This window comes from Humulus lupulus, chromosome 2, assembly GCF_963169125.1.
Source record: "Humulus lupulus chromosome 2, drHumLupu1.1, whole genome shotgun sequence".
Taxonomy (NCBI): Eukaryota; Viridiplantae; Streptophyta; class Magnoliopsida; order Rosales; family Cannabaceae; genus Humulus; species Humulus lupulus.
The window spans coordinates 21,681,597-21,693,546 of record NC_084794.1 but is presented as its reverse complement, the minus strand read 5'-3'; the positions used below and the strand labels follow the sequence as shown (position 1 = coordinate 21,693,546).

General features: G+C 30.2%; 1 protein-coding gene across 2 annotated transcripts; it reads left to right on the top strand.

Moving 5' to 3' along the window:
* The first annotated feature begins 5,781 nt into the window (after positions 1-5,781).
* Positions 5,782-9,468, top strand: LOC133817456 (probable protein phosphatase 2C 58). 2 transcript variants are annotated; one of them, XM_062249981.1, is made up of 5 exons: positions 5,782-5,937; positions 7,690-7,938; positions 8,055-8,331; positions 8,798-8,952; positions 9,115-9,468. In XM_062249981.1, the coding sequence occupies exons 1-5, from the start codon at positions 5,905-5,907 to the stop codon at positions 9,250-9,252; spliced, it is 852 nt and encodes a 283-aa protein (XP_062105965.1). In that variant the 5' UTR covers positions 5,782-5,904; the 3' UTR covers positions 9,253-9,468. The 2 variants fall into 2 exon arrangements, with proteins under 2 accessions (XP_062105965.1, XP_062105964.1); XM_062249980.1 differs by having other exon boundaries at positions 8,052-8,331.
* The last annotated feature ends 2,482 nt before the right edge of the window (positions 9,469-11,950 follow it).

Below are 11,950 nucleotides of genomic sequence, written 5' to 3'. Positions count from 1 at the left end.
TGAAGGTTACCAAGATATGTCTTAAATAATAAGATACTATTATATAACATAAAAATAACTAATTGATATATTAAGATGTTTAGAATTAAGTTTTGGAGGAAATCAAAATATACTGAAATAATATGATCTAAAAATAAAGCTTTTAATAAAAAAAATTGTAAAAAACAAAAATTTTGGGAAGCAGAATTTTCTAATTTTTTTTTCAAAATTCGGTAGGCTATGCTAACGTGGCATCGGTATTTGCGTAAATAATTTGGTTGAAGTCATTTTTGTAAATATTTTAGATTCTAAGTATATAGTTGTAAAATTAAAAAAAAAAAAAAAAAAAAAACTAAGGACAAAGTAAGGAGAAAAAAAAGGCGTGGAGACGGAAAAAAAATTGTTTGTCAAGGAAAGAAATTGTGAAAAAAAATGATTTTCTTATAAGATTTTCTCTTGTTTTGTTGGTTCTTTGACAAAAGAAGAGGGAAAAAAAATATTTTTTTATATAAAAAATAATAAATTAGATATTTTGAATTTATATAATCTTTTTATTTGGTTTTTTTTGGGAATATACCATTTTAGTCCTGAGTTTATACAAAATATCAAATATGCCTTTCATTTTTCATAAATATCAAAATAATACTCTCTATTTTGTTGTTCATACTAAAATAGTACCCTAGACATTTTTTAGTTAAATTTATTTTTTTTCGAAAACCCTTTTACTCTCACCAATATATTTGATCTATAATTAAAATTAGTTTTAATTTTGTTAATAAATTAATAATAATACTTAAATTTTTGTTTTTAAGAGAATATAAACTTTAAGAAATAATAAAAAAATAAAAATGAGAATAAAATAAATACTTAAAATAAATAAAATAAAATATTATATTTTATTATTATTGTACGCCCTAAATATCCACGGGTTATTAGCGAGCTGGAAAATGACATAATTCTATCAGCCACGTGGAAGTCACCTACCCAGAGCTGCTGTTACAAGTCTCTACCTCTTTAGCTCGAGATAGCCAAAGATTTAGTGAGATTACTAAGGCATCGGTTCAGCAGTGTGGACACCATGAGCTTAGACTACATCAAGCTCGGGGTACAAGCTTGAGTTGACACCTCCGACCATTTATGAAGTCAACCACGCAATGTAAACGTGCATATATCAGACATCACGTGTCTACCCCATTCCTGAATTCTCGGACACGCAGCATAAATGTGTGTGTTCAGGCACCCCAGGACTGGTTTGGGCCATGCGGCCCATTATCCCCCTTACTTATTGATTAGACCACACTTCATTGTCAGGTTTTAGGAATTAATCATGAATGTCACAGAAGTGACATGATGGGTAAGAATGTCACGAGATGACCTCCTTTGCCAACACCCAGGTGTCCTCTCCCTATAAATATGAAGACCCTGAGAGTTGCAAAGGGTTGGCTTCGACTTTGTAAAGAAATACCTTGTAAGGAATATCAGAGATATATCAATAATATTGGCTGGTGGACTAGAATGATTTTAACATTTGAATCACCTAAAAAAATATTCGAGTTATAATCTTCCTTTGAGATCATTCATCTATTACGGTTCATCATTTAGCACTAATCCCTCTCCTTATTCATATAATTATCTGTTGCCAAAGAACCGCATAAACAATTATTATTTAATATTTTATTTTAACTTAAATAAATTTATAGTATTATTATTTATTTAAAGTATGTTTACCAAAAATATTTGTATGATGACGTGACACAGTCGAGGCGCACGTGAATAACACATGATTTATTATTGCTAGAAACCTGGTCGACCAACGATCAGGTTATCAAAAGGAAAATTAAGTTGCTCGATGGGTGCAAGGAATATGCTGAACAACAAGGAAGAAGATGTGCTAACATATACGACCAGATCTGCTTGTAGGATCGAACCCAGAATTCAAATACAGTTATGAGTTGGATATTTGTTTATCTTTATATGTAAATATTATTATTTCTGTTATTATTCAAATATGATTATAACAAAAATTAAACATTGCCCATAGACCCATATGTACATCTTAGAGCCTATAAATAGGACTTGTGGAACTCATTTAAGGGGACGAAAGTTTTTGTAATTAAGGGAGGTATAGTATTTTTATCCACGAAACTTGCACTCATCTTCAACCTCGTGAAATTCGTGAACTCTAGTTCACTGATCGCTGATATTGAAGTTTTACATCAATAAGAACATGAAATGAACGTAGGTCATTACCATTCTTTGGGGCCGAACCACTATAAATCTTGGTGTCGTTTACCTTCTTGAGTTCAATTCATCGTATTTCTATTGTTTTTAGTGACTCCGTGTCGTTGATCAATTCATCGGTTAACAAAATATATAAATTTATTTAAGTTTTATTTACATTTTATCCAAGTTTATTTAATTTATTAAATTATTATAAATAACTTTAATTATAAATAAAATATACAAGTCAGGGGTAAAGTGTCTTTTAAAAAATAAATTTGACTAAAAATATGTATAAGGTACCATTTTGGTATGAACAACAAAACAAATAGTACTGTTTCGGTATTTATGAAAATCATGAGGCATATCTGGTATTTTGCATAAACTGAGAAGACTAAAATAGTATATTCCCTAAATAAAGTGACAATTATTTTTTGTTTTGCAAATAGGGTACCCATTCACTTCTTCAAGACTGAGATTGTATTTAGATAACTTTTTGTCCTTATTTTATAAGTTCTCCTGTAATAGTTGATTTAAATTAGAAATGAACTCGTAATACTTTTAAAAAAACATGACAAAAGTACCCTTTGAAAACCAGGCCAAGTATAAATTTTCAATTTTACAATTGTATTCTTTTTAATTGTATAAAACAAGAAAAACTCACTAAGTATGAAGTTTTTCATATGTTTTAATTTATTTAAGGGTAAGATTATTTTTTAAAAAATGAATTTCATTGAATTAATCAAAGAGGATCATCAACAAAGTTATATTTAAAGATAAACTATTAAAATCATTACAAAGACTAATTTTAGCCAAATATGTGCCACTTACTAGAAGTATTTTCTCTCTATATTATATTTATATTTTGACTAGTCTAACAAATGAGTAGATTTGTTCATGAAAAGAATTCCGATAAGAAGGTTTACTGTCGGCTATTCTACCTAGTCCCTTAATCCTTCATTAACAAATTAATTTTTTGTTTACTCAAGTGGCTTTCAAGTTTTGATTTTATTTTTTATATATATATATATATTTATATATGTATAAATTCCGATATTGATCATATGTTATATTATATTTAGGTTTTGCTCACCTCACACCTGACCCAGTATATAATAATATTAATAAAGTAAAGACTACATTATTTGAAGGAGCTAGTGGTGCTACTAGGCTACCTAGCTTTTACCATACTTTTTTTAAAAATTTTAATCAGCCAATTTAGTTGAACAGAAGACCATACCATACCATAATGTTTGGAACCTCAATTATGTCATTATCCTATTCCTCCCCAATTTATTCTAGCTTTGACAAAATTAAATTAATAGACGGCAACCAAAACGATGCCGTTTAGATTATTATTATTATTCCTTAATTTGGGTCATTATTCTAAAAAAAAACAATCCAATTTTGCATTTGGTTAACATATTCCATGTGTAAAATGTGAAGTGATTTTAATTTTGAACCCAAAAAAAATAAAAATAAAAGCAGCCGAGCCCACCTTTGCATTGCATGCATGATTTGATTATAACACATTAATAGATATTAGGAGTCCAAATATATGTGCTCTGTCACTGCCACTGCCTTTGTCATATTCTAACCACTTGATCTAGTTGTCTCAACTCTATTGATTAAACTTGCAAATATCTATTATATCTTAACAAATCCTCTTTCAGAAAGAGTCAAAGACTTTCAACTCTTTCTCTTAAGACAAAATTTCTTTGGAACTCTTCACCAAAATTTAACTCCATCTCCCAACAAAAATAATCATAATAATACAGCCTTGCCATACATGGGTTTGATTATAATGGTGTACGATTTGTGCACTATTATAATGTGTTGCACAATTTACATATGCCGATTCCATATTTTTTAGAGGAGGAAGTTCATTATAGTTACAGTAAATTTTCAAAAAAATCTAAATAATTAGGAGTATTAAAAATATAGTTTGATAATATAATATTTGTACGCGTGACAAAACTAAAAGTTTAGAATTATTTTTTAACATATTAAATTATTTAGATATTTCTGAAATTTCAATTACAAGGAACACCGTAATGGAAAATAAAATCTGAAATTATAACTAATATAAGTGTATTAACATATGTGTACACAATTGTACACAATTATAACTTTGCCATATAAAAGCACAAAATTTTAACAATATTTTAACGTATATGCATTACTTTACCTTCTTCTAAATCCTTGGTATTCATCATTTTTTTAATAAAATTCTCACTACTTAATAATAAAGATTCGGTACTATACATAAACGCGTGTGCATATATATATATATATATATAGATTATCTCTGCGATCAATCACTTTTGGGTGCATGCATATGACTATGTATGTATGCAGCCCTTTCAAAAAAATAAAATAAAAAAACAAACAAACAGTAATGTAAGGTTTCAATTGTAATAACCATTTTTTCTACACTTTTTAAGTGTTTAAGCAAAAAGGAAAGAAATTAATTAAGGCAGGCCTATTTATATATTAGGCCAATTTTTCTAAAATGGTCGGGCCGCAATGTTGAAAGAAAAAAAAATAGTATTGTAGTGTAACAACCAAGTTGTGGACAAGAAGACTTTTCTTTAGTACACAAAGTCTCCAAAAGCATGTATTACTTTTTCTCAAGTGGGAACTTAAATAAAAAAATTTGTACATATTTAGTCTGAACAAGTTGCACTATGTTTTGTCTCAAATGAAATTTTTGAGATAATATATTTACTCACTCATTACCATCAAATGAAAAGGAAAATAATAAGTTATATACTTAAATCTCGACCATATATTGTTCAAAAAACAAAACCCCATATAGGATTTGGTTATTTGGTGTTAGTAAATACTATACTAGTCGTTATCCATCGTGAAAGTCTTTTTTATAGTTAGTAGATAAAAGTAGTACTTTTATATTAATAATGTTTTTTTGTTTTTTTTAATGTAAATGAGATGCATGATCCAAGTGGCATAAAAATCAACCAGTTATGTAATAAAAATACATGTGGGTGCACCTACCAACTTTGATTCAATTGCTGTAAAATGGGTATGCCAGTTAGTAACATCACCCCATAACAACCACATAGACCAACACTATTATTATTAATACAATTCAGAAAAAGATTAAAGAATAGTTAACTACACAGACCAGGTGGCATAATCTGAACGGGTCAGCCAATTCATAGGATCACTCCACGTGTACCTTACTTGTCTTCTACTTTTCATTTTATCACGTTTGCTTTGCTCTACTCCATTGAATCGAAACCCTTACCTTCAGCTTTTAAAATTAATATTAATTGCTCTATAATTCACTAGGTTAAAATTTAAAGTTTGAATTATTTTCCCTATTATTTTTATTAAAGTCATTTTCATAAAGAAATAAAAAATAAAAACTTTCGTTTATTTTATAATTTAATTTGATTAAAGTATTATCTTTGAGTATTAATATATTTTTCTTTTGGAGTAAGAAAAGTCGTCGGCAAGACGCGTAGTTTTGAAAGAGACGCGCAATGAAAAATACGATCGAATAGTGTTAAAGTCACCAGCAGGTCACGTGTTGCAAAGTCAAACACCTTCTATTTATGCAATACAATTCTCTTATTTTTTTCTCTCTCTTTTTAATAATTATCTTCTCTCTCTTGTCTTATAAAAAATCTCAATTTCTTCCATTCTCTCAAAACTGAACTTCTCTGAGAAACAAACTACAACATGACTGGCAGAGAAATCCTCCAATTGATAAAGGTTAGAAAATAATTGATGTTTATGAAAGAAAAAAAAATAGTGTCTAACAATTGTTGTTAATCAATTGCAAGTCATGATATGTCATTAGTTTATAGTTGATGATATGTAAATTTTGTTGTTATGAAATATTTTTTTTTTTCAGTTGTTGGATGTGGCCATGTTGTTTGTTCTTGAATCATTTTAAAGATTTGTGCTTCTTTTTGTTTTTCATAACTTGATATAATTTCAGAGTCTATTTTTGCTATGAGGATGGTCAATAGTAATGATAACCAAAAAAGGTTTAAAGGTAGTTAATTCATGACTTCTGGTCAACTTTTGTAGCCTTAAGTTTTGGTTCAAATGAATGGCGTTGAGATAAAAAAAAAAATAGTTTCAAGATTGTCTATTTTTAGATGTTTGACTTCAAGGCTTCATTTTCATTGGAAATCATTTCTATTATTTTGGGCTGAGTTCAATTCTGGGTGCTTCTTGAGTTTGTTTTATTATATTAAGAAAAGGGTTTTAGCCAAAATTTTAAAAGCTGTTAAAGTTTGCCAAACCAATAATTGTACGAAGTTGCTGTTAGAACATTAAATGCTGCAATAGCTCAATAGTAAGTAATGGGATATATGAGTAATTGCTGCTCTTAATGATTCAAGTAAAAATAGTACAGTAAAAGCATTAAAGAAACTCTCACCACTGTTAAAAGAATAGAAAATATGCAGAGCATGAAAGTGGAACACTGTACACAATATAAATATATTTATAAATGAAAAGGCAGGGATCCCATATTACCTATTATTATTATGACTCAAATTGGAAAATTTAAAGGGTTAAATTGCTTTATAATTTGTATTAACTTCTAAGCTAGTTTCTTAAGTAGAGAGTCGAATTAGGCTGCTTATAGTAGTGTGTAATGTTACTATAGTCTTCATCTTTCATTTTTTTTATTAACTTGTATACAAGTACACTATCTCAAAACTAACATACCGATAGGCAAATGTTGTAGACTTCTGTTTCTCTGTTATTGTTATCTAATTAATTCTGTATAGAAATGTACAAATAAGTGAACCATCAACACTTATATTCCACAGGTTTTCCAGTGTTGACCTCTCTTCCTATTCAAAATATAAATTTTTTGTAGACTGATGCTTATGATGTAATGACTTTTTTTCTTCTTTACTGCAAACCAAAAACTAAAATGTACAAACATTAAACTGTATTGCTTGTTCTCTGTAGTGAATTTCATACACTTTCTGTCTTTTAATCTAGTCAAAGAGTTTTTCATAAGACTTACAAGAATATTTTTTGTCAATTAATTTATCGAGAAGTAGTATTAATTCTAGGGAGAGTAGTAAAACACCCAAAAGAAGTAGCTCAAATGTTCAGGCATACGATTTGCTCCCACAAGGTCTGAGGTTTGAGTCCCTAATGGGGCATCTACGTAGCAATTGCTATAATTTTCTGGTCGCCAGATATTATAGGGTTAAGCGGGGATCCTAGTTTTAAAAAATTTAATTATGGGGGAGAGCAATGCAGGGTTAAACATGACTCAAAATTTTACATTATGGTATAGGTGTAGCTGGTTTAATTCATTTTGGTATGACAGTTGCTAAGAGAACTGGTGTTGATGCATGGCCTTAAGCAGTATTTTCATGATGGTTATATTTTTCTTGCTATAATAATTCTAGAACAATTGCTTGAAGAAGGCACTGGCTCACTATCATTTACCATGAACAAAAATAAAATTTTGCTCTTTTATATTGTTTTTAGGAGAAGACTGGGCTGGGCTCATCTGCTCTTGATACAGGAAAAGGCAAAAGCAAAAGGTCAAAGCATATCACACATGGATTCCACATGGTAAAGGGAAAATCAAAGCATGCCATGGAAGACTACTTAGTTTCTGAATTCAAGCAACAAAATAATGTTGAGTTGGGATTATTTGCAATATTTGATGGTCATTTAGGCCATGATGTTGCAAACTACTTGCAAAACCACCTCTTTGAAAATATTTTGAAGGAGGTAATGATAATAATAATAATAATAATAATATCTTTTGGTTCTCCTCTGGAGGCTTTCTTCAATCTTTTATTGTTTTAGGATTTTCTTTTATACTTTTTTGTTTTGGTTTTAAGCAGCCTGGCATCTGGATTGATACAGAAAGCTCAATTAAAAATGCTTATCGTAGAACAGACGAAGAGATATTGGACAAAAGTTTTTCATTGGGAAAAGGAGGGTCAACTGCAGTAACTGCAATACTGAAAGATGGAAGGAAGCTCATAGTAGCAAATGTAGGAGACTCTCGGGCTGTTATATGCAAAAATGGCGTGGCGCTACAATTATCTGTGGATCATGAACCAAGCAAGGAAAAGAGGCTGATTGAGAGCCGTGGTGGTTTTGTATCCAACCTTCCAGGTACTGAGCATTTCTTTATTAAAAGTCTCAATTTCAGGCTTTCAGCAGGTTGAGCTTATCTGTGTTATTGATCATTGTCTTCTGCTTTAGGCCTTCTTTTGAGACTTTGAGTAGTGTATTTGACATTTTACTGTGTTATAAGTTTTCAAGTTTCTTCCAACCAAACTAGATTTTGATATCTTTTCTAATTAAACACTGTTCTAGGCCTACTTTTCAAAATTGCATTAGAAAATTCTCTGAATCAGAAATTCTCAAGTACCTTTTGGACAAGCCATATATAATCTAGTTGAATGATCTGTCTGACAGTTTGTTAGCTTAAACTTTTCAACTTTTGACAAATCAACCTCAATTTAAGAGTGGAGTTTGATTTGTCTGTGGCATCTTTACTTTTATAGCTCTTGTACAGTAGACAGAACTATAGTTGACAAATATTTCCTGTTGAGTTCTAACTTCTAAATTTCTACAGGGGATGTTCCACGTGTCGATGGACAGCTGGCTGTAGCAAGAGCATTTGGAGACAAGAGCTTGAAGATACATCTGAGTTCAGAACCAGATGTTTCCATCCTGCCTATAGAAGAAGACGTAGAGTTCTTAATCTTGGCGAGCGATGGGATATGGAAGGTTGGCTATTTTAAATTATGTTCACATTTTCCTGTTAACAACTGACTATTACTTTTTGAGAGAGTAAACATGGATTGGTTACTTTGCCTTTTTCTCTTCTTTTTCTTTTCATTGAACTTTCATCTTGATTTGGTACCTTACAAGTTCAATTATGTCGAATAGGTCCTGTCGAATCAAGAAGCTGTGGACTCCATCAAAAACATAAAGGATGCGCAGGCAGCAGCAAAGCGCTTGATTGGGGAGGCTGTTAATAGGAATAGCAAGGATGATATATCTTGCATAGTTGTAAAGTTGCAATAATTTTTCTTTAAATTATATGAGCTTTACCCTTTTTTTTCTTCCCTCAAGTGAAAGACCAAATAGCTCATCTGTGTGAATATGTAACATAGATCTATTTCTTTTGGTGGCTGTGGAGATTGTTTAAAACTTCTACTCCACTGTAGTGTGTAAAACTGATTATGAGAAGGTTACCATTTCGTTCTTTAGAAATATAAGCTGTTGAATGTTCTTATTGTATTCCTTTCCTTTAAAAATATAAGCTTTAACTTGAGTCAAGACACCTCTCAAAAATATGAAACATCATTTTCTCTTAAATCAGAATGAAGAATTTGGACCTTCTACTTTTTTTCCTCTTTGCATGGTATGCTTCCATGGTCAAAGAGGATCAACAGAACACTAAAAGTTTTTATCTGTAACCCTTCATAATCGCAAGAGACTGTCTGTTTTCGCGGTTGTTGGAATAATGAAAAGCAGCCTGGCCAGGTAGAAGCTGCAATCCATGCCAGCAGAAGTTGGGGGAAAGAAAACATAATTTTGAGGCCTCATTTTTCTTGGTCATCTAAGCAGTGATGCTACAACACCTACCACCTAACTGAAGGTGTTAGTTCATGCCCTGTTGCAAGCATGAAAAGATGTTCAATGTGAAATATGCCCACTTTTTTTCACTCCATTTAGCTTCTTGGGAGATTGTCAAGGTAAAGATACTGCTGTTTTGTCTTAGAATCTTTTATAAAAAAATTAAAAAAAAAAAAAAAAATCTTCTCTTGACCCTCAAACAGAAGTTCACTGCCATTATTGACATTATTAACTCATTTGCATACTATTCCTCATTAAAATTACTGCAATTTTTTTTTTTATTATTCATTGATGATATTGATACTTATAATTGAAAACAATCTAATTACTTATTATTTGTTACCAAATATCAACTTCTCTAGTAATAAAAGCTGATCGGTACCTGATGTCCCTATTGAGTATGTGTACAATCTTTTTCTGGCTAGACTTTGGTTTAGAGTGGTCAAGACAAGAGTCATGGATGGCCCAAATTTAAATTAGCTTTAAGTAAATGAAAATTAAATTAAATTACTTTTGTATTTTTATTTCTCAACTCACATATATTCCTAAATGTCTTTACAGAGACCATGAAAAGAAATCTAGCAAGGTGATTGAAGTTGACTAGTTAACAATCTGTCATATGCATTAACTTTAGCCTTTAAATGTGTCAAAAACCCATTCAAGCTTATCCAATTATATGATCAAAATGAATAAATTAGTTGAAGTTTTTATTGTAACATGCCCCACTTGTGACTAATCTAAAACCATTTTTCTGGTTGAATGAATGAGAAAAAGAATAGTAATAAATGATATTGTTCTAATTAGCAGAAGCTAATTAATGAAGAATTTACTTCATACTTTAATAAGCTTTTAATCAAATCATACAGAAGATTGTCATAAAATTAAGTAGCACATAAATGATATGTGTCAAATTAGGCACTGCACTTTGGTTCCATATTCTAGTATTTAGTCCACACAAGTACCAAATAATCATGAAAAAGTCTATTTTAATGAATGTATATATATTGGACAATTTTCTTACAGGACTTTATTTTTAAGCCCTATCGGTGGAGCTCTCAGTGTTCTCGACCCATGAACAGTTTTCTGCATGATTTTTTTATGACCGTGTATATTGTAGCTATTTAGAGTATCTTGTAAATTTTCAGAAAATTCCGAATAGTTTACAGAACCGAAAACTAAGTTCAAACATGTTGTTGCACGCGTGACTAATTTTTTTTATACGCGTGGAAAGTTTTTTTTGGTGGGATTTCACTTTAAGCTCTACCGGTGGGGCTCTCAGTGTTCTCGACCTTTGAACAATTTTCGGTACGATTTTTTTTTATGACCGTATATATAAATATAAACTTTTTTTAATGATAGAATCCAATACAAAATTTAAAGTTAACAACAAGAATATGAATTAAGTAAATTTCTGTAACGAGAAAAAAAAATTATTTAACTGAAGATGCTATATTATATATGATGCAGTATATTCTGCTCACAGGCACAGCAGTTTGTACTGAAATTATACATTGTTTTTGTGTATTTGTGTTTGTTTTTTCTGGTTGTTGGCTAGTTAATTGTTGTATGTTCATTATAATTATAATGAGATCGAGAATATCCTTGTGGGGCAGCTACTACCTCTGGTAAATTAACAGTTATACATAATAATAATTGTCAGAAAAGAAAAGAAAAATTGTTCTTACATTTACTATATATAAATATATGCAAATGTTTGTTAGAATATTATTATTAAATTAATTAGAGATATCAAAAAAAATATTATTTTAATCAATTATGATTAAAGTCAATAATAAGATTATCCCAAAGATATTCTCAAATATGGTAAATATTTAAGGTGGTTAATATTCCGTAACTGATATTTCATATTCTATTAATTGTCATATATTCTCACATTAATTGTGACAGAAACCTTGATGGAAGATTTCACTTATATAAACATATGATTCTGGTCCCCAAGCTCAACACTCATTTTTATACTGCATCTAGTCAGAGCTTGTAAGTCATTTACCCTCACTAACCTCACTAATACTCTTTTCTTTTTATTTTGCAGATCTAAAACTTTTAGATCGAGATTATCAAAATCAATGACTGGAGGTATACTCTTACGATCATCTTTATTTTTGTGACAATCTTATTCAGT

Bases quoted from the DNA above. Each gene is read 5' to 3' on its own strand.
- LOC133817456 (XM_062249980.1), top strand. From the start codon at position 5,905: ATGACTGGCAGAGAAATCCTCCAATTGATAAAG. The intron at 7,939-8,051 runs GTAATGATAATA...TTTGGTTTTAAG, and splicing joins TTGAAAATATTTTGAAGGAG to CAGCCTGGCATCTGGATTGA. The intron at 8,953-9,114 runs GTTGGCTATTTT...TATGTCGAATAG, and splicing joins CGAGCGATGGGATATGGAAG to GTCCTGTCGAATCAAGAAGC.